This window comes from Odocoileus virginianus, chromosome 3 (genome assembly GCF_023699985.2).
Source record: "Odocoileus virginianus isolate 20LAN1187 ecotype Illinois chromosome 3, Ovbor_1.2, whole genome shotgun sequence".
Lineage (NCBI taxonomy): Eukaryota > Metazoa > Chordata > Mammalia > Artiodactyla > Cervidae > Odocoileus > Odocoileus virginianus.
Genome location: NC_069676.1, coordinates 13,568,487 through 13,595,056, shown reverse-complemented (window position 1 = coordinate 13,595,056; position 26,570 = coordinate 13,568,487). Strand labels below are relative to the sequence as shown.

The 26,570-nt window shown below is 55.2% G+C and overlaps 1 protein-coding gene across 5 annotated transcripts in view; it reads left to right on the top strand.

The window, feature by feature from the left end:
* The window catches only part of DOCK6 (dedicator of cytokinesis 6), a 47,148-nt gene extending 21,111 nt beyond the window's left edge, over positions 1-26,037 (top strand). The window contains exons 17-50 of one of the 5 annotated variants that reach the window (XM_070464575.1): positions 165-303; positions 390-491; positions 1,133-1,219; positions 1,985-2,216; positions 2,434-2,595; positions 3,634-3,797; positions 4,600-4,704; positions 6,912-7,004; positions 7,242-7,337; positions 7,995-8,135; positions 11,221-11,334; positions 11,458-11,628; positions 11,978-12,117; positions 12,208-12,377; positions 14,504-14,664; positions 14,935-15,117; positions 15,764-15,890; positions 16,358-16,442; positions 16,589-16,685; positions 16,820-16,954; positions 17,259-17,411; positions 17,888-18,046; positions 18,163-18,263; positions 19,135-19,327; positions 19,415-19,558; positions 20,938-21,069; positions 21,169-21,183; positions 22,660-22,785; positions 22,884-22,973; positions 23,526-23,762; positions 24,149-24,292; positions 24,388-24,494; positions 25,157-25,318; positions 25,794-26,037. In XM_070464575.1, coding sequence (XP_070320676.1) covers positions 165-303; positions 390-491; positions 1,133-1,219; positions 1,985-2,216; positions 2,434-2,595; positions 3,634-3,797; positions 4,600-4,704; positions 6,912-7,004; positions 7,242-7,337; positions 7,995-8,135; positions 11,221-11,334; positions 11,458-11,628; positions 11,978-12,117; positions 12,208-12,377; positions 14,504-14,664; positions 14,935-15,117; positions 15,764-15,890; positions 16,358-16,442; positions 16,589-16,685; positions 16,820-16,954; positions 17,259-17,411; positions 17,888-18,046; positions 18,163-18,263; positions 19,135-19,327; positions 19,415-19,558; positions 20,938-21,069; positions 21,169-21,183; positions 22,660-22,785; positions 22,884-22,973; positions 23,526-23,762; positions 24,149-24,292; positions 24,388-24,494; positions 25,157-25,318; positions 25,794-25,836 — 4,510 coding nt within the window. In that variant the 3' untranslated portion in view covers positions 25,837-26,037. Of the gene's footprint in view, positions 1-164; positions 304-389; positions 492-1,132; positions 1,220-1,984; positions 2,217-2,433; positions 2,596-3,633; positions 3,798-4,599; positions 4,705-6,911; positions 7,005-7,241; positions 7,338-7,994; positions 8,136-11,220; positions 11,335-11,457; positions 11,629-11,977; positions 12,118-12,207; positions 12,378-14,503; positions 14,665-14,934; positions 15,118-15,763; positions 15,891-16,357; positions 16,443-16,588; positions 16,686-16,789; positions 16,955-17,258; positions 17,412-17,887; positions 18,047-18,162; positions 18,264-19,134; positions 19,328-19,414; positions 19,559-20,937; positions 21,070-21,168; positions 21,184-22,659; positions 22,786-22,883; positions 22,974-23,525; positions 23,763-24,148; positions 24,293-24,387; positions 24,495-25,156; positions 25,319-25,793 lie in introns of all 5 variants that reach the window. The other 4 variants (XM_070464574.1, XM_070464579.1, XM_070464580.1 and 1 more) reach the window with 4 other exon arrangements.
* Positions 26,038-26,570: the final 533 nt, after the last annotated feature.

Genomic DNA, 26,570 nt, shown 5'->3' with positions numbered 1-26,570 from the left:
GGGATACGGATGGGCAGGAAGAGGGGTGGGGGGATGGGCAGGCTCTTGGAGTGCAAATGGGGGAACCTGAGGCAGACAGCAGGGACAGCGGGGCCCGGCAGAGGGGGTGGGACAGGCAAGGGGGAGCCCAGTCCCCAGCAGAACCCCCAGCCCGGCCCTGCCAGGTCTCCTGAGTTCTACGAGGAGTTCAAGCTGCGTCTTCCTGCCTGCGTGACTGAGAACCACCACCTGCTCTTCACCTTCTACCATGTCAGCTGCCAGCCCCGGCCTGGCACGGCCCTGGAGACTCCTGTGGGCTTTACTGTGAGGCCCCGCCTCCTCTCCCCCATCCACGCCCAGCCCTCCCAGCCCTTGTCCGGCCCCACATCTGACCCCCAGTCTCTCCCCAGTGGATCCCACTGCTGCAGCACGGCCGCCTGAGGACAGGCCCCTTTTGCCTCCCCGTGTCGGTAGACCAGCCCCCGCCCAGCTACTCCGTGCTGACACCGGATGTACGTGCCCCGGACCCCCTGCCAACCAGCACCGGGCCCAGGAACCCCCGTCACGCCCTGCTTTCCTTCCTGCAGCAGCCCTGGGCGCCTTTTCCTCTGTTGAGGCCTCATCACACCCACCCGTTGTTAATCCTGTGTGTCCCCCTGCCCCAGGGTGTCCCTCCCTGCTGTGGGGTGTCCCTCCCTTGAGAATGCCCCCCACCTGTGCACGCACTGGTCCCCACTAAGACCGCACTGCCTCACCACTTCTGGCCCCTGTTTGTAGCCCTGCCTGCCTGATCACTCTCCCCAGAGCACGCTCTCCCCATGGGAATGCTGTGTCAACCTCCCACAAACCCTTTCATTTGCACCCGGGTCCTCTCATGCTGTTTTCTGTTCAGTCCCTCCAATAACATTCATCCTCAGTTTCCCTTCTCCTATGAACGTCCTGGGCATCCCTGAGCCTGCCCAGTGGACCCCCGTTAGTGCTCCCCACAATCCACCCCCATCTCTGGGCTGGGCTTCGGCGCCAGGGGCAGGGTGTCCAGCTGTTCCCCCAGGCAGGGCCACAGTCAGGCCAGTGTCGCAATGGCTGAGGCTGGTGGCCTGAGCCGTGGTGGGGGAGGGCGGGCCAGTGCCCACCTGGTGTGTCCCTCCCGCAGGTGGCGCTGCCGGGCATGCGCTGGGTGGATGGCCACAAGGGCGTGTTCAGTGTGGAGCTCACAGCTGTGTCCTCTGTGCATCCCCAGGTAGGGGGCAGGCTGTAACCCAGGAGTCTGGCCCTGGGGTTGGGCAACAGTTTTCCTCTGTCCTGGGAGGCCTGGCATTGGGCCATGGACGTGACTTTGGTCAGCAAGGCTGGCTCCCAGGGAAGCTGCTGACTCAGGCGGGGTGGCCATGCCAATGGCCATCACAGCTGGAGCTTTGGCCTTTTTTGCATGGTCTCTCCTCTTCCCCCTGCCCCCGGTTTGTCCCTTTCTGTGTCTGTAATCGCTCCTGTCTTTTTCTTTTTTTTTTTAAATTTTATTTATCAATATTTATCTATTTATTTATTTTTGGCTGTGTGGTCTTCGTTGCTGCATACACTTTCTCTAGTTGCGGTGAGTGGGGGCTACTCCCTAGTTATGGTGCGTGGGCTTCTCATTGCGGTGGCTTCTCTTGTGGAGTGCAGCTCTCGGGCACACGGGTTTCAGTAGTTGCAATGTGTGGGCTTCAGTAGTTGGGGCACGTGGGCTCTAGAGCCTGGGCTCAGTAATTGTGGTGCCCAGGCTTAGTTGCTCCACGGGCATGTGAGATCTTCTCGGGCCAGGGTTCGAATCCACATGCCCAGCATTGGCAAGTGGATTCTTAGCTATTGGACCACCAGGGAAATTCCCTCCCCATTTCTTTTCCATTCCTTGGTCTCCAGCTTCTGTGTCTAGACCCACTCAGTCTCCCGCTCAGACCCCGGGTCCTACCCTGTTCACCCTGGTCCTTCCCTGTTCCTACCCCGCTTACCCCTGGTCCCCCACCAGGACCCCCACCTGGACAAGTTCTTCACCCTCGTGCACGTCCTGGAGGAGGGGGCCTTTCCGTTCCGGCTGAAGGATGCTGTGCTGAGCGAGGGCACCGTGGAGCAGGAGCTGCGGGGCAGCTTGGCGGCCCTGCGCCTCGCCAGCCCCGAGCCCCTTGTCGCCTTCTCCCACCACGTACTGGACAAGCTCGTTCGTCTGGTTGTGCGACCCCCGGTCATTGGTGGCCAGATTGGTGAGCTGTCACAGCCTCAGACTTTAGTTTCCCCATCTAGAGAATGGGCCCAGTGTCTAGTGGTGACCTCCCATAGCCCATTTATCTCTCTGGTCTCAACTTTCCAATCTGAAAAATGGCCCCTCAGCCCCCTAGTCCCCTGACCTTTTGAAGACCACATGACCCCCTTGGACCCTGAAGTAGGAGCTTGGAACTAAACCTGTGCTCTGTCCGGCAGTGAACCTGGGTCGTGGCGCCTTTGAAGCAATGGCCCATGTGGTCAGCCTCGTCCACCGGAGCCTAGAGGGTGCCCAGGACACCCGTGGTCACTGCCCACTGCTGGCTGCATATGTCTACTATGCCTTTCGACTGCCTGGCACGGAGCCCAGCCTCCCGGGTGGTGAGTGTTGGTGGGAGACTCTGGGGCGCAGGAAATACCTGGGAGGGAAGTATCCTAAGCAAAGGGAAGGCGTGTGCAAAGGTCCTGAGGCTGTACAGGCCTTGGTTGGTTTGCGCCATTTATAGGAGAGCAGGAGAGAGAGAACATTGTGCCCCAGCCCCAGGGCTGCAGTCTCTGTAAATTTTATTCACAAGTGATTCAGCCAGTCAGCAAGCAGGGACTGGAGCAGAGCTGCCTGGGTTTGACTCTCAGTTCTGCCTATAAGCTCTGTGACCTCAGGCAATGACTTTACCTCTCTTGGCCTGTTTTCCTACCTTTTAAACAGATAATAGTACCGCCTCTCTTGTGGAAAGTGAAAGTGTTAGTCACTCAGTGACCCCATGGACTGTAGCCTGCCAGGCTCCTCTGTCCCTGGGAGTCTCCCGGCAAGAATAGTAGAGTGGGTTGCCATTTCTTTCTCCAGGGGATCTCCCTGACCCAGGAATTGAACCCAGGTCTCCTGCATTGCAGGCAGATTCTTTACCGTCTGAGCCCCTAGGGAAGTCCAAATGGCATAGTAATCCATGTGAAATACTTGGCACAGTGAACACTCAATAAAGTTAGATATTTTCTTTCTTTTTTTTTTATTTTAAAGTTGGATATTTTCATTTGCTAAATAATTAATAATAACCAGTAACCCCTCTGGACACATACAATATGCCAAGCACTCAGTGTTTTTCATCCTTCTCAAAATTGCTATGAGGCAGAGCCACTATTACACCCACTTTATGGGTGAGGAACCTAGAGGTTTAGAGGCAGAAGGTGACTTTGGGGACTTCCCTGGAGGTCCAGTGGTTAAGACTCTGTGCTTCCACTGCAGGGGATGTGGGTTCAATCCCTGGTCGGGGAACTAGGATCCTTCATACTGCATGATGCAGCCAAAAGAAAAACCCTGTAACAAAAAAAGAAAGTGACTTACCAAGAGCATCCAACTGGGAAGGGACAGGAGGTCATCAGGGCAGGTGGGCAGGGGGCTGAACATATTCCTTCCATCCTCAGGGGCCCCTCCAGTGACGGTGCAGCCTGCCACGCTGGCCCGTGGCCCTGGCCGCCCCGCCAGCCTCTACCTGGCACGCTCTAAGAGCATCAGCAGCAGCAACCCCGACCTGGCTGTGGCCCCTAGCTCTGTGGATGATGAGGTCTCCCGCATCCTGGCCAGCAAGGTAGACGAGGGCCCCCCGCTGGGGCCAGCCTCAGTGGTCATGGCCGCTGTGTGGGTGGGTGAAAAATCTCAGTGTTGGTGGAAAACAGGGAATGACAACCAACAGCACAGATGAAGACTTGACCCTGGGGGATTCCCTGGCGGTCCAGTGGGTAGGACTCTGCACTTTCACTGCCAAGGGTGTGGGTTCAGTCCCCGGTTGGGGAACTAAGATCCCACAAGCCACACGTGTGTGTGTGTGCTGAGTCGCTTCAGTTGTGTCCAGCTCTTTGTGACCCAGTGGACCTTAGCCTGCCTGGCTCCTCTGTCCATGGGATTCTCCAGGCAAGAATATTGGAGTGGGTTGCTATTTTCTTCACACAAGCCACCCAGAATGGAAAAGAAAAAAAAACTTGACCCTGGACAGCGGGGCTGGGCTCTGGCTGTTAGTTCGGGAGCTGTGACTTGGATTCTGAGGCTGACCCAAGGATGGGTGACTGGAGCTTGAAAAAAAAGCGTGTACGTAGCGCAGCGGAGTGTTTCCACATGTGCCACATGCATGTATCTACGGGGGGCGCCCATGTGCACATTGCCCACGCACATTGGAACACGGTTGTGTGTACTCGTGTGTTCCATGCACAGACATATGTGGGAGGCATATACACACATATCTTGTGCGTGTTTTGTACACATGTATTGCAGGGTCACATGTGGGTGTCCACGTGGGCACATGTGTGGCCCAGGGCAGTGAGCACACTCCGTGTTTGTCGCTGGTTTCCCTGCCCTCTGCCCATAGACACTACCACTTACCCGTGTATCTCCAGGGTATCGACCGCTCACACTCCTGGGTGAATGCTGCTTATGCTCCGGGAGGCAGCAAGGCTGTACTGCGACGGGCCCCCCCTTATTGCGGGGCCGACCCCAGACAGGTGCCCTCCCTACCTGACGTGCCTCTGCACGTGCATCACCCCACCTCAGCATGGGCTCCTCCCACCTTCCTGGCTGCTGCCAACTAACCTAGGGGGGCTGCCTGGAGGAGGCAGCAGACCCACCCTCCACCTCCTGCCTTCGTTTGGGGCTGTGGCATGGATGTTGTGGATGTTATAGGCAACACAGGGGCATCTTCACCAGCCTTTTGCTGCCACACAGACCACAGCCTCAGGCAGAGACAGAAGGGACAGAGTGGTATCCAAATAGCATGCAAATGATGTGCAGTGACAGAAAGGGAGGGGCAATATGCAAATAGCATGCAAATGACCCAGCCACTCTAACCTCACTTCCTGCATGGCCTCTCTCTCTCTGTCTCCTTAATCCACTCTGTTCAGGAGATTCAACTGGCCCCTTGACACAGCAACCTGAATGATGCCCAGAGGGTGGAACTGAACCTTGGCTCCCTCACCCCATTTCAGGCAGAGGGACCCTTCCCAGGACCCTGGTGTGGGGAGGGGCTTTGCCCTCAGATAGCCCTGAGATGAGTCCTGGTTCTGTTAGGGGCTCACCCTGCGCTCCAGGCTCTGAATTTTCAGAAGTGGTGAAGACTCGCTGTTCAGTACAGCGGCCCCAAGCCTGGGAAGGAGTTAGGGCATCACAGGTAGGACTTCGTTGGGGAGACAGATCCTCGGGCCAGCCTCATCCTTGAGGTGCTGGCTAGTCAGGGAGATTGATGCCCATCAAACAAACACACGACTATGTTAGTGCAGGAGGTGAAAACGCCTGCAAGGAAGTGAACCAAGACAGGGTGATCTGAAGAGTCTCTCTCCTAGGTGACCTAAAGAGTGAGATGGAGCTAGCTGGGGACGGGTGTTCCAGGTGGAGGGGAAGGCCTCTGCAGAGGTTGAGAGCAAGCTCAGAGGCCCCTGGGCACCCAAGGCTAGATTCCCTGCACACTTGGCCCCAGGCCAAGTGTTCTAGCTTTGTGCCTGTCACCTAGGCAACCTGCACGGCCTGGCAACCAGGGGACTGTTCACAGCTTGAGCAGGGGAATTTCTGGGCAGACTTCTAAGATTTCTGAGAATCTGGCTTCATGGGCCTTTCCAGTACCCTCCTGCAATTTTTAACAGGCCTCCACACAGTGCCCTCAGTTCTCTGGGGTGTCAGCTGGGCTTGGAAGAGCACACTGGAGGTGACAAGATGTCAAGAGGGCAGGCATTCCAGGCCTCAGGAGGAGGAGGGGGGAGGCGGCAGTGAGGCTGGCCTTGGCAGTGGGTGACCCATCTGATGCAGGCCAGGGAGCCCAGGGCATGTAGCTGGGACTGTGGGAGCTGTGGGGGCCCCCTCATGCTTGAGGCAAGGGCCTGGGCAGTTTCCAGGGCTGTTCCATCATTGGGTCATCTCCTCTCCCTGTCAGTGGCCTCACCTTCTGACAGCAAAGGAGGCAGGGAGAGTGGAGCTTGAGCACTCCATGCCCATTTCACAGATGGGGATGCTGAGGCCTGGCGAGGCCCCAAGTAAGGCTGCAGTGGGGCCAGGCCTGGAACCTGGAGCTCTCGGCTGCTCCTGCTGCCTCTCATCATTTCACCTCCTCTGTCTTTATCTTTCTTTTTCTTCTTTCTCCTCCTCCATCCTCCCCTTTAATCCCGTTTGTCTGTACTCTGCACCCCTGTCTGCACTGTCACTCCTCCACCTTGTTGCCCTCTGTCCATCGGTGAACTCATGGACTCACTCACCCTCCACCCTCAACCCCACTTGCACTTCCTGCCTCTGACCACGTTATCTTCTCCATCTATGTTCTCCATTTTGTTATCTTCCCCATTCATTCTCTCCACCTACGCGCCACCGCCACCACCACTTTTCTCTTACCTTTGTCTTCTGGGTCCTGCTCCATCCGTGCTCATCTCTGATGGGCTCCCATCCACATCCTCACCTGTCCCCTTCACCCTGTTTGTCACCTCCTTACCGTGTCTTGCTTATTCTCATCTCTTCCATCACGTTCATGCCTTCTCCATCTGTACCCACACACTGCTGTCTTTATTTATTAACACTGCTCGTTCCATCCACACCCCCCCGTCCGTCCACATGGGCACACCTACCCTCCATCCACGCCGCCGACCATCTCTCTTGTCTATCCATACTGTCTGCACCCACACTAACCGCCCCCCACCCCCCACCATCCCATCCCCTCACCATTCCATCATAGGCCATCGACCGCAGCTCTATCCGAACCTCTTCCTGCCTCGAGAGCTCCTCCTCGTCCCCGCCCACCACCCAACCGAGACCCACTGTGCAGAAGGTAGTAGGAGGCAGGGGGTGGGTGACTCCACTTTGGGATCCAGAGCTCCCTTGACCCCCCAAGCCCAGTGGGGTCTGGAGAGCCAGGGAAAGGGCACACTGACTCCTTCTGGCCCCTCTCCTCCTGCATGGCCTCCCATTGCTCTAACCCCGAGCCATCCAGCTGCATCCTCCCCTGTCACACTGGGGGTACTGCGTGGGCACCTCTACACTCCGTGACCCCTGCCCCTGCCCCCAGCTGCTGCATGAGGAGCTGGCCCTGCAGTGGGTGGTCAGCGGCAGTGCTGTGCGCGAAGCCGTCCTGCAGCACGCCTGGTTCTTCTTCCAGCTCATGGTGAGACTCCCTGTTCCCTGCCTGAGAGCAAGGGGCCCCGAGGAGACTCTCTTAAGGGAGAGAAACCCCCTGAGATTGCACCTAAGCCCCCTGAGAAATGGCCCCAAGAGACCCCTACATGGAGATAAGAGATGCCTAAGTGAATCTCTCCCTGGAGAGCCCCTGAAACTTACCTGAAACCCCCTCCCCTGTGAAGGATTCTCCCCCCACTTTTCGTGTGACACCATTGAGAAACTCTACCTAGCGAGGAGACCCCTACCTCATCCCCAAGAGACAGAAGGAAGCTATTGAGATCAGACTTGAACACGCCCCCAGACTCTTCAAGAGGTGCCTTGAACTATTCCTTCTGACTATAACGGCCCCTACCTCAATCTCGTGGGCCTTGAAGCCCCACCCTCTTTCCTACTGCCCAACTTTGACCCCTGGAGACCAGTTCTAGCCCCACACATGCTCTCTCTGAGCCTCCTACCCCTCTAGCTAGCCCTCACTTAAGCCCCACCCATGGCCTTCTCAGGCCCCACCCACACAGTCAGGTCTCAGGATTCCTTCTGCCCACCTTTAGCACACCTCAAGCCGTCACTCACAGTCCCCCAAGTTCCACCCCCTTCTGGCGAGCCACCTCCACCTCCACCCCCCGTCCTCTTGCTTGGCCCCCAGGTGAAAAGCATGACGCTGCACCTGCTTCTGGGTCAGAAGCTGGACACACCCCGCAAACTTCGCTTCCCTGGACGATTCCTGGATGACATCGCAGCCCTGGTGGGCTCTGTAGGCCTGGAGGTTATCACCCGCGTCCACAAGGTGAGGGCTGTGGGACCTCCGTGGTGTGGGGGGGGGCGGAGGTGCTGAGGGAAGACATGGAGCCAGCCAGGTGGGGTGCCAATCTGCCCGGTGCTTCCTGGCTACAAGACCACAAATCCCATTCACTGGATGGGTCTGTTCACATCTGTTTCTTAAAGCACCTACTGTGTGCACAGCCCTAGGCTGGGAACTAGAGACAGACGGTGGTGACCAAAGCAGACCCCGTTCCTTGCCTTCGTGGAGCTGTTAGGGAGAGATTTGAAGGAGGTAAAGGAGCAGTCTGTGTGATATCCAAGGAAAAAGTGTTCTAGGCAGTAGGAACTGCAGTTGCAAAGGCCCTGAGGCAGGGCCTTCCTCTGTTAGAAAGCAGTGAGGAGGTGAATGGCTGCAGTGGAGTTAACCAAGGATGGGAATGAGATTTCGGGAGGGCAGGGAGGTGGCAGGGCAGATCCATTAGCCATTAGCACAGTGGCAGTATACAGTAAGTACTCAATAAATGGACATTGATATTCTGACACCTTGACAATCACCCAGACTCTGAACTACTAATCTAGTGCCCACAGGAGCTGAGCAGACAATAATAATGATAATCAAATTGTGCATTTGTTGAGCACTTGGCTGTGTACCTGAGTACTTAAGGTGGATCCCATCATTAAACTCTCCCAACAGCTTCATGAACTTAGTGTTACTGTTTTCTCCATTTTACCAATGGAGAAACAGGCAGAGAATGACTAATAACCTGATATCACATGACTGGGAAGGAACAGAATGGAGATTTGAACCCTCACCACCAGGTTCAGTTGGGAGAGAGGGCTTCTGGTGGACCAGAGGGCATGTGCCCACTCTTTGACTTTTTTAAATATAACTTTATTTATTTTGGGCTGTGCTGGGTTTTCATTGCTGCTCGCACCTTTCTTTAGTTGCAGAGAGTGGGGTCTACTCTAGTTGTAGTGCGCAGGCTTCTCATTATGGTGGCTTCTCATTGTGGAGCACAGGTTCCAGGGCACGTGGGCTCCATAGTTGTGGCGCCCAGGCTCTAGAGCGCAGGCTCAGTAGTTGTGGCACACAGGCTTAGTTGCTCCGAAGCATGTGGGAATTCTCCCGGATCAAGGATTGAACCCGTGTCTCCTGCATTGGCAGGTGAATTCGTAACCACTGAACCACAGGGAAGTCTAGAATGTCTGATTTTCAAAGAGAAAGGGGACTTCTGTATTTGATGGGAATTTCCCAGATGTTTGAAATGCCAGTCCAGCCCAAGCTGGCTCTTGTGCAATTCCCCGTGACCTTTGGGCTGATCTCAAAGACCTTGACCTGGTTGCACTAAAGTCTCCCTAAGAGCTAAATTCCAGATTACGGGAAATCCCTCTTCGAGAGGGCTACAGGGAAGAACAGCACCCTTGAGAAGCAGCTTCGTCACAGCCACTGGGTGGGAGGCATCGGTGATGGGTCCCAGCGGTCGTTCCTTCACTGGACATTTATGGAGCATCCAACTGTATCAGGCTCCATGCTCCAGGCAAACCCTTTCTCTGCCCTCCTGTGGACTTGGAGCTCAGGCAGGTTTTGTATTTTGTCTCTGGGTCACAGGACCTGAGAACCCCTGAGGCTAACTTGTGAGGCCATAGGGTAACTCAGGAGAACAGGAGGGCAGCTGGGCCTTGAGGCCATATCAGCCTCCTTGCTGTTCCTCCACTTGCTGGGTACTTCCTGCTCCAGGGCCTTTGCACTTACTGTTCCTTATTTCTCATTCTTTAGGTTTCCCTCTCTTTTTTTACTTAATTAATTTATTTTTGGCTGTGATGGGTCTTCACTGCTGTAAACGAGTTTTCTCTAGTTGGAGCAAGCAGGGGGCTACGCTCCAATTGCAGTGCTCAGGCTTCTCATTGTGGTGGCTTCTCTTGTTTTGGCCACCTGATGCAAAGAGCCAACTCATTGGAAAAGAACCTGATGCTGGGAAAAATTGAAGGCAAAGGGAGAAGAGGGCGACAGAGGATGAGATAGTTAGATAGCATCATCAACTCAATGGACATGAATTTGAGCAAACTCCTGGAGATAGTGAAGGACAGGGGAGGCTGACATGCTGCAGTCCATCAGATTGCAAAGGGTCAGATATGACTTAGGGAATGAACAACTCTTGTTGTGAGCACAGGCTCAATAGTTGTGGAGTATGGGCTTAGTTCCTCCAAAGTGCGTGGGATCTTCCTGGTCCAGGGATCAAACATGTGTCCCCTGCATTGGCAGGCAGATACTTAACCACTGGACCACCAAGGAAGTCCCCAGGCTTCTCTTGAAATAGCATCCTGTTAGATGTCTTTGAAACGTGTAGAACTATTTGGAATACTTTTGTTTATCAGTTAGGGCAGAGGTTAATTTGCTTGAATATCATCGCAAGCGGTTTAAATGTGACCAGAGTTTATTCCTGAGTGTAAGTGGGTTGGTGGGAGCTCCACAGTGTGGGCCTGGCCATCTCAGCTCATCATAGTACCCACCACATCAGGTATCACAAGGTGGTGGGAACAGGAGGACCTGCCACAGCACTTTTCTCAAATTCCATTGGCCAGAATGTGGTCACGTGATTTTCCTCAGTTGCAAGGAAGGCTGGAAAATGTAGTCCCTACCCAGCTCTGAACTCTGAGAAACGGCCCCAATACCTCAGAGAGGCTATGGGGGGAGTTAGCAGCCAGTCTCTGCCATCTGCGTTGTCTTACTGAAATCTGGTGAGAGAGGGGACTTCCCTGGTGGTGCAGTGGCTAAGACTCGGTGCTCCCCATGCATGGGGCCCGGGGTTTGATCCCTGGCCAGGGAACTAGATCCCACATGCTGCAACCAAGACCCAGCACAGCCAAATAAATAAATACTTGTAAAAATAAATAAAATCTGGTGAGAGAAGAAAAAAGCGTGCCCTCAACAGAGCTGGATGGAGAGTAGACACCTACCTGGGGGGAGGGACAGGCTAGTCAGAGCCTAGCAGGAAGGCCAGGAGTCTGAAGCTGAGACAAGGGCGTGTCAAGGAGACCCAAGGCCTTGGGGCAGGGACTGAGGCTCCATGGGGCGAGTGGGCGTAGGCTGACAGGCCCTGTGCCCCCAGGACGCGGAGCTGGCGGAGCGCCTCAACGCCAGCCTGGCCTTCTTCCTCAGTGATCTGCTGTCCCTGGTGGACCGCGGCTTCGTCTTCAGCCTGGTCCGGGCTCACTACAAGCAGGTAGGCGTGGGCGTGGTGGGCACGGCGCACTTGCAGGAACGTGGGGGGACTGGCAGTCCTCCGGGGGACGTGGTGGGGGGTGGACGACCCTGTGTGACTCACCCGCCAACGCCTCCCCTGCAGGTGGCCACACGGCTGCAGTCGGCCCCCAGCCCGGCAGTGCTGCTGACCCTGCGCATGGACTTCACTCGCATCCTTTGCAGCCACGAGCACTACGTGACCCTCAACCTCCCCTGCTGCCCTCTGTCGCCCCCAGCCTCGCCCTCGCCCTCGGTGTCCTCCACCACCTCCCAGGTGGGCTGGCCCCGCTTGTGCCGCCTCTTCTTGACCCACCAGCCTCTTGCCTTTCAGCCCTTTCTCTGCGGTTCCCTCATCTCTGTCCATTTCACACATAGGCCACTGCTCAAGGGATTGACCCCTTCTCTCTGACCCTTCACCTCTGACCCTGCATTCTCAGCAACTTCCCGGGAGGACCAGCTTCTGATTTCTTACTTCTAACTCCCAAACTGGCATTCCATCTGCCATTTCTAAGATTTCTGATTTTGGACTCAACCCCCTGTCATCTCACAGATGAGTTAACCCCGGCCTCTCCCCTCTGACCCTTGACCCCCTCATCCCCTGTTTTGTCCCCCATCCTCTCCAGAGCTCCACCTTCTCCAGCCAGGCCCCAGACCCCAAGCTGGTCAGCATGTTCGAGCTGAGCGGGCCTTTCCGGCAGCAGCATTTCCTGGCTGGGCTCCTGCTGACGGAACTGGCCCTAGCCGTGGAACCTGAGGCCGAGGGGTGAGTGCAGGCCCTGTCTGGTCCCCCGGGGTGGGGGCTAGGGCCCAGGAGCCACGCCCACCCCATCCTGAGCACCTCACTACTTTTCAGGGCGTCCCTGCTGCACAAGAAGGCTATCTGTGCTGTCCACAGCCTGCTCTGCGGCCACGACGCCGACCCCCGCTATGCCGAGGCCACCGTGAAGGCCCGGGTGGCTGAGCTATACCTGCCGCTGCTGTCACTCGCCCGGGACACGCTGCCACGGCTGCATGACTTTGCCGGTCAGCAGGGCAGGGTGGGGCGGAGCAGGTTCCACCATCTGGGGACCTGATATGATCCCATAAGGCTCAGGTGGGGCAAGGTGGGCAAGGAATTAAAACATGGGTGTTAGGGTCAGAGGAGCAGGTTTAAGTTCTGCCACGGGGCCCCAGGAGAGCCTCAAGGTCAGAAAAGGCTCAAGTCAGAAAAGGTGGGCAAGGAGTAAAAAACCTGGGTGTTAGCATCAGAGAAGTGGCTTTAAGTCCTGCCACAGGGCCTCAAGAAAGCCATTAACTTTGCTGAGCCTCAAGTTTCTCACCTGTAAAATGGGTACAGTGGTAGTACCAACTACTCCTAGGATTTTGTGAAAATCTGGGGAGGTGTAGGACTGGAATACTGTCAGTGCACAATAAACGGGAGATGAATTATCTTTTAGAAAGAGGTGGGAGGAGGGAGAGGTTGGGAACATCAGGGTGAGAGGGCAGTTGGAGCCTTTTGTTCATTAATTTGCACATTGACCAGCACCGTTGATGAACAAATGTGCATTGTGGTTGAAAGATACAGACTTGGAATTGGTGGGTTGATGCCCTTTGTCATTTCGGGGAAACTCTCAGTTGTTATCTTTGATTTTTTTTTTTTCTGCCTCGTTTTCTCTCTTCTCTCCTCCTGGGACTCCAATGACACGTATGTTAGACCTTTATGATCCTGTTACACGTGTCTGCTGTGCTCTGTTCTGTTTTCATTCTGTTTGCTCTCTTGTGCATGAGATAGGAAACTTTTCACCTGTGTTCGAGCTCACTACCTCTGTCTTCTGCTATGTCTGGTCTTCTGTTAATGCCCTCTGTGGAGTTCTGAATTTCAGATGTTTCATTTTTCACTTGTAATATTTGATGTTTTTTGTTGTAGATTTCAGCTCTCTGTTGATATTCTCCATCTTTTTACCCTTGTTTGTGCATCTTTTCTACATTTTATTTTTAAAAATTTATTTATTTATGTGGTTGCACCGGGTCTTAGTTATAGCATTTGAGGTCTTTAGTTGAAGCACATGAACTCTTAGTTGCAGCATGTGGGATGTAGTTCCTTGACCAGGGATTGAACCCAGACCCCCTGCATTGGGAGTGCAAAGTCTTAGCCACTGAACCACCAGGAAAGTCCTCTACTTTTTATTTCAGTGTCCTTGTTTGCTTACTTCAATATTTGATCATCTCTGTGCCGTGCCTGCTTCTATCGTCTTTTCTCCCCTGTCAGTCACATTTTCCTGCCTCTTCACGTCTTATGATTTTTTTCTTGTATTTTGGACATTGTGTGTAAAAGGGCCATCAGGACTGAGGCAGTGTCCTCTTTTCCCAGTGAAAAAGGGTTCATCTTTCCTTCTCTTAGGCAGATAGGATAAGGGGCTGATCACCTCGATCCAGTCAGGAATCCATGTTAAACTGGGCTGGAGCTTGAATAAAATTCAGTTGACCTTTTATCTCAGGAATCTCTAGGCTGAGACCTATTCTGTATTTATTGGTAGCAACTCTCTCTGATGATACTGTTTTGGAGGCAAGTGGAGAGGATAATCTTTTAAGATCATAGATTTTAGAACCAGACTGTTTAGGTTAAAATTCTAGCTTTACCATTTACCTACTACATGACCCCAAGCAAGTAATTTAACCTGTCTTTACCTCAGTCCCTTCTTCCATAAGGTAAGGATGATAAAAGTACTTAATTCATAGGGTTGTGTTGAAGAATAATAGTTAATATTTTTAAAGTGCTTAGAACACCACCTGACACATAGGAAATCCATGTATGTGTCAGTTGATGCTATAATAATAGCAGCAGCAGTTATTATTATGGTTGTCACCACTGTCATCATTGTCATCATCATCTTTACAATGACTACTCCTGTGCACCAGGCCATGTTCTAAGCGTTGAGCATAGAGTGGCCAGAGCAGATAGATATAGTCCAGGCTTTTGTGGATCTTAGTTGCACAGTGACTGTATCTAATTGCAAATACAATAAGTGAACTCTGGGAGTCAATAACTAGAGACCGCACCCTGGTCTGGGGGGTGGTATCAGGGAAAGCTTCCTTGAGGAGGTGACCTCTGAGCTGAAATTTGAGAAAGAGACAGAGCTAACCGAGTTCTCTTGGTTCTTTTATCCCAGAGGGCCCAGGTCAACGCTCAAGACTGGCCTCTATGCTTGACTCAGACACAGAAGGGGAAGGGGATGTGGGAGGCACCATCAACCCCTCAGTGGCCATGGCCATTGCAGGTGGCCCCCTGGCCCCTGGCTCCCGGGCCAGTATCTCCCAGGGCCCGGTGACGGTGAGTGCTGGCCTTGTCCCCAGAGACACCATCTAACATCTGATCATCTTTGTGCCTGTGTCTAATGTTTTTTCTCCCTTATCAATCCCATCTTCCTACCTCTTCACATGTTTTGTGATTTTCTGTTCTATTTTGGACATCATGTGCCCAATAACCCAGTAATAGAAGAAGTTATGTAATCAAGTACCAATCGGCCAGTTCTCACTTTACTATGGAGAAAACGAAGGTCAACTCTCTTCCTTCTGAGCCCCGTCCCCTCTCCGGCCCCAGGCTGCTCGCTCAGGCTATGCCCTCTCTGCTGAGTCCAGCCGGACCTTGCTGGTGTGTGTGCTCTGGGTCCTGAAGAACGCTGAGCCAGCCCTGCTGCAGCGCTGGGCTGCGGACCTGACCCTCCCTCAGCTGGGTCGTGTCTTGGACTTGCTGTACCTCTGCCTGGCTGCCTTCGAGTACAAGGTTCGAAGGTCGGGCAGGGGACTGGGGCGTAGGGGGCAGGTTGAGGACACATAGTAGGGGGCCTGGAGTGACGTGGGCTGGGTGTGAAGGGGTGGCCTGTGCACCAGCTGCTGGGGGGGATGGGGTAGACTGTTTCAGTGATGTACGTTATCCACCAGCTGCTCCTGCAGTTTTGCCTCTGAGAGAAGTTGCTGATAGAAATCAAGGAACAATAAGAGTCCGTGTACCTTTCTCAGTTCTCCTGGTGTCTCAGTGGTAAAGAACCTGCCTGCCAATGCAGGAGACGCAAGAGACATGGGTTCGATCCCTGGGTTGGGAAGATCCCCTGGAAGAGGAAATGGCAGTCCACTCCAGTATTCTTGCCTGGAGAATCCCTTGGACAGAGGAGCGTGGTGGGCTACAGTTCAAAGGGTCGCAAAGAGTCAGACTTGACTTAGCAACTGAGCACATGAGCACATCCTGAACCAAAGCAAAAAGGGAGAATTTCCTTCACCAACAGAATCCGGGAGGTGCTGAGAGCTTGCTGTAAAGGGGAGGACTGTGTTTTGAGCACAGGTTCCTGGAGGGATAGAGCCAGAAAAAGCAGACCAGGTTAGCCCACAGAAAAGGACAGAGTCAACCTTGAACCTGTTCTCTGCCGTCTCAGGGGAAGAAGGCCTTTGAACGCATCAACAGCCTCACATTCAAGAAATCACTGGACATGAAGGCCCGCCTAGAGGAAGCTATTTTGGGTACCATTGGAGCCCGACAGGAGATGGTGCGACGGAGCCGTGGTGAGAGGAAGGTGTACCCCGCACATGTCCCCACCCAGCGCTGCCCACACTCTGTAAAGGTTCCCCAAGACGGGAGCTGTGGGGAGAGGGAGGTGTACCCCACATGTGTCCCCACCCAGCGCCTCCCGCACTTTGTACAAGTGTCCCCGAGATGGGAGCCATGGTGAGAGGAAGGTGTAACCCCCGCACATGTCCCCACCCAGAGCCACCCACACTTTGTACAGGGGTCCCCGAGATGGGAGCCATTCCTGCCTACTGTCTGGCTCACTTTTCCCAGAAGCCCACACATTGTCTCTGTACCCATGGCACGTGGGTTTCTGTGTTCCCTGTTCATGTCTAACCGCATGCACTCCGCAGGCGTCCACATCATTCAGTGTCCTCACAGGGCTCCCATGTGTGTATCTTTTCATGGTCACATGTGTCCTTCTGTCTTTGCACATGTGTGAACACCCACCTGTGTGTCTCAGAGAGGAGCCCGTTTGGGAACCAGGAGAATGTACGCTGGCGGAAGAGCGTCACACACTGGAGACAAACCTCGGACCGTGTGGACAAGTGGGTGTAGGCGGGACATAGTTCACAGGGGTTAGATCAATTTCCAGAGAACTGCGGCCCCAGGGCAGATAAAGGGAAAGCGCCCAGCTGTCGGGGGAGGAGTCTGGCCAGGAGAGGCCCTCCCAAGCCTGTCCCATCCCCTCTAGGACCAAGGATGAAATGGAACACGAGGCCTTGGTAGACGGGAACCTGGCAACCGAGGCAAGCCTGGTGGTCCTGGATACACTGGAGATCATCGTGCAGGTATGGCTTGATCCAGCACCTCCATGACCTCTGACCCCACCAACGGGCCTTGTGATCTCTGACTTGGGAATCCCTCTCCCTCCCTGACTCCATAACCACCCCAGTCTCTAAGAGCTGGATTTCTGGCCTGCCAGACGGTGATGCTGTCAGAGGCCCGGGAGAGCATCCTAGGCGCAGTACTGAAGGTCGTGTTGTACAGTTTGGGCAGCGCCCAGAGTGCCCTCTTCCTGCAGCATGGCCTGGCCACACAGCGGGCTCTGGTATCCAAGGTGGGTATCTCTGCCAGCCATGCCTCTGAGAGTAACCGTCACTGCCCAGTCCCTGAGCACCTGCTGTTGCCCAGACACACTCCTCAGCCACAGTTTGCAGAGGAATTGAGGATCAGAGTGGCAGAGTCGGTTACCTGGAATCACACACAAGGGCCTCAAGTGGCTCAGATGCCAACGCCTGCTGGTTTTGGCCAGAGAAGGCAGAAGAGCCCTGTGCTTCTGCCCAAGTCCCCACGGGGAACCGTCTGGGTCAGAACAGGGAGAGGCTCACTGGTGGCTGTTTCCCCTGGGGTGCGGGGGCCAGTTCCCAGAGCTGCTGTTCGAGGAGGACACGGAGCTGTGCGCCGACCTCTGCTTGCGGCTCCTGCGCCACTGCGGCAGCCGCATCAGCGCCATCCGCACACACGCCAGCGCCTCCCTCTACCTCCTCATGCGCCAGAACTTCGAGATTGGCAACGTAAGCGGGGAGCAGGGCTCCAGGGAGGGCCGTTGATTAGGATTCTTAATTAACTTTTTAAATAAGTTGTGTTTGTTTATTTTTGCCGTGTTGGGCTATATTCCTGCCCGCGCACTTTCTCTAGTTGTGGTGCACGGGCCCCTCATTGCAGTGGCTTTTCTTCCTGCAATGTGCAGGCTCTAGGCCTGTGGGCTTTAGTAGTTGCCTGTGGCCTCAGGCACAGTAGTTGTGGGTGCATGGGCTTGGTCACTCCATGGCATGTGGAATCTTCCCAGACCAGGGATTGGACCCGTGTCCCCTGCGTGGCAGGCAGATTCTTAACCACTAGCCTACCAGGGCAGTCCTGACCAGGAGTCTGGCTCAAATAGACGCAAGGCAGGAGGGAGAGGGGTGATGTCAGCAGGCTGAGAAGGTCCTGCCTGGGGTGAGGCTCCAAGGCCCACAGGCAGACGTGCTCTTCCTCCCGGCCCACCCAGAATTTCGCCCGTGTGAAGATGCAAGTGACGATGTCGCTGTCGTCCCTGGTGGGGACCACACAGAACTTCAGTGACGAGCACCTGCGACGTTCACTCAAGACCATCCTCACCTATGCCGAGGAGGATGTGGGGCTGCGGGACAGCACCTTTGCTGAGCAGGTGATCCCCGGGGGGCCCCGGCCCCACCTTCCACAACCAGGGTCTTGGCCCCACCCTGCTTGACCCCCGACCCCACCACTTTGGCCACATCGCTCCCGGCCCTTCCCCCACTCCAGGTCCAAGACCTGATGTTCAACCTGCACATGATCCTGACTGACACGGTGAAGATGAAGGAGCATCAGGAAGACCCAGAGATGCTTATTGACCTCATGTACAGGTGAGGAGGGCCAGTCGGGACCGTTAGCCATTCATAGACAGTCCAGGGGAGAGGAGATGGTGGGAGGGAGCAGGTGAGTGTACAGGTAATAAGAGAGACAAGTAAGGATGGACAAGTGATGAGGGCCCAGGAGAGCAGACAGATGAAGACCAAGGGAGAGGGAAAGCAGGTGAGTGGAGCAGTGAGAAGACAGGTGAGGGCGCAAGTAAGGGCAGGTAAATGAGCAAAAAAAAGGTGCCAGAGGAACATGCAGATCAGGATGACAAAGCAGAACAAGGACAGGTGAGGCGCTAACCCATGAAGGGGTGATAGATCAAGAGAGCAAAGTGATTTGGAGGAGAGAGGAGTATTTAGTACGAAGCTGAGGAGTGGGAGATGGGGGCCCAGGTAATGCAGACAGGGAAGGGAGGGGGCATTCAGAAGGGAGGGCCCTAGGCAGACAAGTGACAGGGTTCAGGCTTCCAGGTAAACTGATGAGCAGAAGGACAAGTGAGGGAGTGACACTTATGAAAGGATGGACAGGTGTGGAGTGGAATAAGTTAGGAGACAGAGGAAGAGAGGCAGTGATGCACAGGTGAATGGGAAGACAGGTGAGAGTTGGACAGGTGAGACAGGTAAATGGGGTACAGGTGAGGAGGTTGGCTGGTCAGATGGAGACAAGTAGGAGGACTGCTGAGAAGAAAGATGAGTAGAAGACAGGTGAGGGGATGGACAGGTGAGATAGGTGAGGGGAGGGAGAGGTGAATGAAGATTCAGGTGAGGAGATCGTCTGGGGTAACAGAAGGGGATGGACAAGTGAGGGGTGAGCAGTGAGGGGCAAGGTGAGTCTCCACCCTTCTCCCACCTCCCATCACCCTCACCTGGGCTCTAGGATTGCCCGGGGCTACCAGGGCTCCCCAGACCTGCGGCTGACGTGGCTGCAGAACATGGCGGGGAAGCATGCGGAGCTGGGCAACCATGCGGAGGCCGCGCAGTGCATGGTGCACGCGGCCGCCCTGGTGGCCGAGTACCTCGCGCTGTTGGAGGACAGCCGCCACCTGCCTGTGGGCTGCGTTTCCTTCCAGGTGAGTGGCGGGGGTGGGGGTAGTGGCAGGCCGGAGTGTGGCACATGTGGGTAAAAGACCAGGCTCTGAGCCCATCTCCCATCCCAGAACATCTCGTCCAACGTGCTGGAAGAGTCCGCCATCTCCGACGACATCCTCTCACCCGACGAGGAGGGCTTCTGTTCTGGGAAGCACTTCACGGAGATGGGGCTGGTGGGGCTGCTGGAGCAGGCAGCTGTCTACTTCACCATGGTGAGGCCCAGGGCCCGGGGCAGCAGCGTACTTCCACTCTTGGGCCCCATACCCGCTCCCGGAGATTCCAGATGGAGCTGCTGCGAGGATTTGGGTCTCTCTGAAGCTGCTTTCCTGCCTTTCTCCCCTTAAAACTCTTGGTACATGGGTAAGGCTTGAGTATATTCACTGACCATTTAAAAAAATTTTTTATTTTGGCCATGCCCGGAGGCTCTGGGGATCTTAGTTCCCTGACCAGGGATTGAACCCTGGTCTCCTGCAGTGAGAGCATGGAGTCATAAGCCCTGGACCACTGGGGAAGTCCCTAAAATTCTTTTCTGTTATGAAAAATTTCAAGAACACATAAAAGAAAGTTGTATCCCCCACCACCCCTCATACCCAGCACCCAAAATCAGTGACCACCTATGTTTACCATCCTGTTTCAGTTCTTTGCATCGAACCTTCTTTTTTTCCTTTTTTTTTTAAATTTTATTTATTTATTTGTATTTATTTTTTGTTTGTTCTGGGTCTTCATTGCCGCATGGGTTATTCTCTAGTTCTACAGGGGCTTATTGTGACGGCTTCTCTAGTTGTAGTGCGCGGACTTCAGTCGTTGCGGTACCTGGGCCCAGTCGTTGCGGTACCTGGGCCCAGTCGTTGCGGTTCCCAGGCTCTAGAGCACAGGCTCAACAGTTGTGGTGCTTGGGTTTAGTTACTCTGCATCATGTGAGATCTTTCTGGATCAGGAATCGAACCCATGTCTCCTGCATTGGCAGGTGGATTCTTTACCACTGAGCCACCAAGGGCGCCCCTAGAGGTTTTTTTGATGTTGTGTTTCTTATTGTTACTTTGCTGGAGTCTCAGAGACAGAGGCCTTGGGAGTAAGCCAGATGGTGGACACAGACCTCGGACAGTCAGCAAATAGCTCAGGACACCTGTTGTGTGCCAAGCTTGATGCTGGCCCTGGCTGGCACTCAGGAGTGCCCATTACCATGCGCCAGCAGGCAGTTGTTTGTGGAGGCCTTAGGCATCATGCCAGAAGGGCTTACATTCAGGTACTGGTCCTGGGGAGCCCCTCCTGTCTCAGGTTCAATTTCCTGTCTGAGGGATGAGGAGAAAGAAAATGACTCCTCCTACCAATGAAGGAACATGGATAAAGCATAGATGTACTCAGCACCTGGTCCACAATAGGATGGTGGAGACCACAGAAGATGTCTGTAAGGGCTGAGTGGAGAGGCTGGTACCCCATCTGGGGCAGATGCAGTCAGGGTAGGCTTCCTGGAGGAGGTGATAGAAGATGGCACCCGGGGGAGTGGGTAGGAGCATGGTTGTTCCAGGCAGGAGAGACGACCAGGGTAGGTGCTGGAAACCCTGACATACCCCCACACCCCAATCCCCAGGGCGGGCTCTACGAGGCCGTGAATGAGGTCTACAAGACCCTCATCCCCATCCTGGAAGCCCACCGCGACTACAAGAAGCTAGCTGCCGTGCACGGCAAACTGCAGGAGGCCTTCACTAAGATCATGCACCAGGTGGGCCCAGGAAGCCCTCCCAGCCCCTGCCCCCAGCCCCAGCCCCTGCCGACCCCTGCCATCCCCAGCTGACTTTGCACCTTCTCTCTCCCACCACAGAGTTCCGGCTGGGAGGTGAGTGGCCACCTACCTGCCTCTGGGACCCCCATGACAACTGGTCAGCAGTGGTCGGGGACCACCAGGGGGCGCTGGCGGAGCACAGCTGCCTGGCCACAGGGGCTCAGTGGGCGATGACCGATGACGCACCCCCACTACTTCCCCCCCGGGTCCCCCTCCCTGCCCCAGATCTCCAGGGCAGCTTGTGACTCACCCAGCTGGGAGCTCTCCAGTGACACCCCTCCCTCGGGCAGGGCCAGCTTGGTCACTGCCTGAAAGGGGGGCCTCCCGCTCCCACCGTCTATCTCTTTCTGTCTCTGTCTCTTGGTTGCTTCCTATCCATCTCTCCCTGTCTGTGTCCTTGCTTGCTCGCTCTGTGTGTGTCTCTGGGTCTCATGTCTCCCTGTCTCCTCAACTTCCCCCAGGATCTCTGCTCATTTGTCATTTCATGTTCCCCCTCTCTGCCTCTCCCCTACTTGGGTCTATTTTTAGGCATCTCCTAGTTTGGGGAGAATTTTCTGGCCAGAGATGGCAGGAACCCAGAGCCAAGGCGGGAGGGCTGGGTGGGGGCCGGGCAGGGCAGGCGGGTCTCCTCCCTCCCCGGATCTCCCTACCCATAGAATGATTGGCATCGGGCTGCATAACCAGGACCCTGGGGGTTGGGGGCTCTGACCTCTGACCTCTGCAATGACTTTGTCTCTCTGCCCCTGGCTCCCACCTCCCTGTCCTGGTGCCCACCCCACCCTACCTGGATCCGCTTTGGTGAGTGAACATGAGCCACCCCCATCCTTCCTAGTGGTGGGTCATCTACCTAGGGTGGGAGGAAGGGGAGTCCCTCTTTCCAAATTTAGATCAGGGAGGGGAGGGGATGCCCTGGAACAAGGGAACCAGAGCCTCTGTCCCAGAACAAGAGACAACCATGACTTCCTTCGGCTCCCAGGTGGCACAGTGGTAAAAAATCTGCCTGCCAAGGCAGGAGACAGGAGTTTAATCTCTGGGTCGGGAAGATCCCCTGGAGAAGGAAATGGCAACCCACTCCAGTATTCTTGCCTGGGAAATCCCACAGACAGAGAAGCCTGGCAGGCTGCAGTCTATGGGGTTGCAGGGAGTCGGACATGACTTAGCAGCTAAACAACTATATACCCAGCCCCACAGACACTGAGAAGTGAGTTGTGAGCAATAGAGCCCTGTTCCTCATTGCGTTTTGAGATCCATACTCTGAAGAACTGCATGGGGCGAGAGGCAGAATCGGAAGCTCAGGGTTTGTGTTCAATGAGAATAAAGATGGAGGGGGCAGCAGACAGGCTGGGGAGAAAGAGTGAGGGTGTGGGCAGTGGACAGTCAGCCAGGTCCACATCTCTGCCTGTGATGTGATGTTCTTGGGGTCCCCCCAGTCCTCCACCCATGCCCCCATCTTCTGCACATGGGGCTGGAGGACACGTGTCTCTGGGGTAGGGTGTCTCCCAGTCAATAGCAGCTCTCCCACAGCCCCAGCGCGTGTTTGGGACATATTTCCGCGTGGGCTTCTATGGCACCCGCTTTGGTGACCTGGATGAGCAGGAGTTCGTGTACAAGGAGCCGTCCATCACGAAGCTGGCCGAGATCTCACACCGGCTGGAGGCATGTCCTGACAGTGGGTGGTGGATAGGGCACTGGGCCACCCTGGGACTGGGTGGGGGCTGCAGCCATGTGGCCCTGAGTCAGCCCTGTGTCCCCAGGAGTTCTACACAGAGAGGTTCGGGGAGGATGTGGTCGAGATCATCAAAGATTCTAACCCTGTGGACAAGACCAAGCTGGACCCGCAGAAGGTGAGGGCTTCCAACCATCCCCCCAGGGTCCCCCAAATCCTATATTCAGAGACTCCATGTACTACGTCCTATGGCCCCTCAAATCCTATTTCTCTAGGAAACTCCAAAGCTTGTCTCTCTCAGGGACCCCAAAATCCTATTCCTCAGGGATTCCCATACATACAGATGAGATGTGAAAGTGTTAGTGGCCCAGTCGTGTCTGACTCTTTGCAACTCCATGGACTGTAGCCCACCAAGCTCCTCTGTCCATGGAATTCTCCAGGCAAGAATACTGGAGTGGGTAGCCATTTCCTTCTCCAGGGGATCTTCCCAACCCAGGGGTTGAGCCCTGGTCTCCTGCATTGCAGGCAGATTCTTTACTGTCTGAGCCACCAGGAAAGCCCCAGATGAGACATAGGGAGACCTGAGAACCCAAATCCCTGAGACCCAAAACCCGCAGACCCAGGGAGGCTCAACCCCCTTTCTACAGGGATGGGGCCCCTGTGGGAGGCTTGCAAACCCCAAGTATGTGTGTTGGGGCTGAAACCCTTACCCCTGGGCCCCGCGCCCCAGGCCTACATCCAGATCACATACGTGGAGCCGCACTTTGACACCTATGAGCTCAAGGACCGGGTGACCTACTTCGACCGCAACTATGGGCTGCGAACCTTCCTGTTCTGCACACCCTTCACACCAGACGGGCGTGCTCACGGCGAACTGCCAGAGCAGCATAAGCGCAAGACGCTGCTGAGCACGGCCCACGCCTTCCCCTACATCAAGACCCGAATCCGTGTTTGCCACCGGGAGGAGGTGGGTGGTCAGGGGCGGCCCAGGGAGTGGGGAGGTGAAGAGACCCCAGGCCAAGGGAGGCGGAGGACCCCCAAATTCCAGCCTCCAGGCCCTAGTCGGCAGACTTAAACCCCTCCCTCCAGACCTCGCTGACCCAAGTCTGGACTAGAACCAGGCCAGAGTTAAGTCAGCAGCACACCAAAAGCAGCTGAACCTTGACCCTTACCCTCCCAGACCCAGGCAGGCAGGAGCCCCCAGACCCAGTTCCTTACACAGCTTCTTGGAATGGACTGTAGACCACCAAGCCCACCCTGTGAACCCCCAGCTAAGATCCAAGCTGCCGCGGGCTGGTTTGGGGCAAGGCGTCTCCAGGCACCAGCCGGCACATGCCCATCCCTACCCCACAGACGGTGCTGACCCCAGTGGAGGTAGCCATCGAGGACATGCAAAAGAAGACTCGGGAGCTGGCCTTCGCCACTGAGCAGGACCCTCCTGATGCCAAGATGCTGCAGATGGTGCTGCAGGGCTCTGTGGGGCCCACTGTGAACCAGGCACGACCGGCGGGGGAAGCAGGCTGCCCAAAGCCCCACCAGGGGCAGGGGGTGGTGGTGTGCAGACAGCCTCATGAGCCCGTGTCACCCCACAGGGACCTCTGGAGGTAGCCCAGGTGTTTCTGGCTGAGATCCCAGAAGACCCCAAGCTCTTTAGGCATCACAACAAGCTGCGGCTCTGTTTCAAAGACTTCTGCAAAAAGTAGGCCTGACCCCATCCCCGGACAGGGCCCCTCTAACCACTCTCTGCCTACCTGATTCCCCAGTACAGCCAGTCTATCAACCTGACCCCCCTTTATGGCCTCTCTGATTTCCATTAAGTCATGTCTACCATCAATGACTCAGTGGACATGAGTTTGAGCAAGCTTCAGGTGATAGTGAAGGATAGGGAAGCTTGGCGTGCTGCAATCCATGGGGTTGCAGAGAGTCAGACACGACTGAGCGACTGAACAACAATATTCCACCTATCAGACCCCCATTATTACTGCTCTGCATGCCTGACCCCAGCTCATGGCCTCCCCACCTCTTTTTTTTTTTTTTTTTTTGGTTGCACTGGATCTTCATTGCTGCACACAGGCTTTCTCTAGTTGTGGCAAATGGGGATTACTTTTTGTTGCACATGGGCTTCTCATTGCACTGGCTTCTCGTTGCGGAGCACAGGCTCTAGGGCCCACTGGCTTCATTAGTTGCAGCAGGCAGACCCAGTCATTGCAGTGTGCCGCTCTACCGCGCGTAGACTTAAGTAGTTGTGGTGCCTGGGCTTAGTTGCTCCACAGCATGTGGAATCTTCCCAGACCAGGGATCGAACCCAGGTCCCCTGCATTGGCAGGCGGATTCTTTACCACTGAGCCATCTGGTCCTCAGGTGTGAGGATGCGCTGCGGAAGAACAAAGCCCTGATTGGGCCGGACCAGAAGGAGTACCATCGGGAGCTGGAGCGCAACTATTCCCGCCTGCGGGAGGCCCTGCAGCCTTTGCTCACACAGCGCCTGCCCCAGCTGCTGGCGCCAAACACAGCCAGCCTCAGGTGCCTAACCCGAGTCCCCGGCCCACCCCGGAGAGGGCGAGACGGGGCAGGCAAGGCCCAGCAGAGTGTGGGGGCTGCCATACACGTGCCCATCAACACGGGTGCTCTGGGCTTTGCACATGCATGTGAACACTGGCACATGTACATAATATTCAAGCTCTGAGCCACCATTTCTGATCCTGGCTAGGTTATTTCTCAGGTGTGTGACTTCATTTTTCTGAACCTCAGTTTCCACATCTGTCAAATGGGTATGATTCATATCTCCAGTGGTGGATTCTATGAAGGAATCTCCAGTTCCATGGCTGGATCAGAACCAACATTAAAGGAGCCAGAATGACCATAGAAGGATCTTTGGGGGAAGGGGAGAAGGGAAAGGAAAGTAGTGGGAGGAAGGGGAGGAGGTGATGGCTGGAGAGCATTGTGGAGTTGGGGACCATGTGGCCATGTTGATCTCCTTCGTTCCTCCCTCCCCCAGGAACTCCTTGAACAGAGCAAGTTTCCGGAAGACTGACCTCTGAGCCCGCAGGGCCTGAAGCCACTCCCAGAGGAACGAGGACCCTGGCCTCAGCTACCTGTGCCTTCCTGACAGTCTCTCCCACTGCCCACTTGGCTGTGAGGCGACCACATCGTGCACGGGGCTGGGCCCTCTGTTCCTCTGTTCTCATCTGTGTGCACTGATGCTTCTTGCCTTTTCTAATTTAAAATGGTTTTTGTAAACAGCCTGTGTGGTGTGGTCCCTGGGGGCTGGGTCCCAGGTGCATACTCGACCTAATTGTTGATGACGGACACTGAGAACTACTCGGGTGCAACAGGCAGCAGTGACGACCCATGCAAATTCCTGCCCTTGTAGAGCTGACATTCTAGTGGGGAAGGCAACACACAATGTCATGTGTGTTCATGGGGAATAATAGTGACATTTGTTAAAGCCTTGCCCAGAGCCCAGACCTGTATAATTGCCTCCCAGAAAGACACTGTCCCATCTAATGGGCCTGGCTGCATGAGGGACAGCCTGCTTCATGATTACAGAATCATCTCAACGCCACTGTCAGGCAGACAGCATTCTTATCCCGGTTTAAAGATGGGGAAACTGAGGCAGCCAGTAGTTAAAGGCTTGGTGGTGTTGAGATTGGAAACCAGGTCTGGCTGGCCAAGGAGCCCAGGCCTTGGCTGAGGTCTGCGGCCTCGCGCTGACCCACCCCTCCCTTCCCGCCCCTCGGTGGTCACGTCACAGTGTACCAGCCCTGCTCTGGGC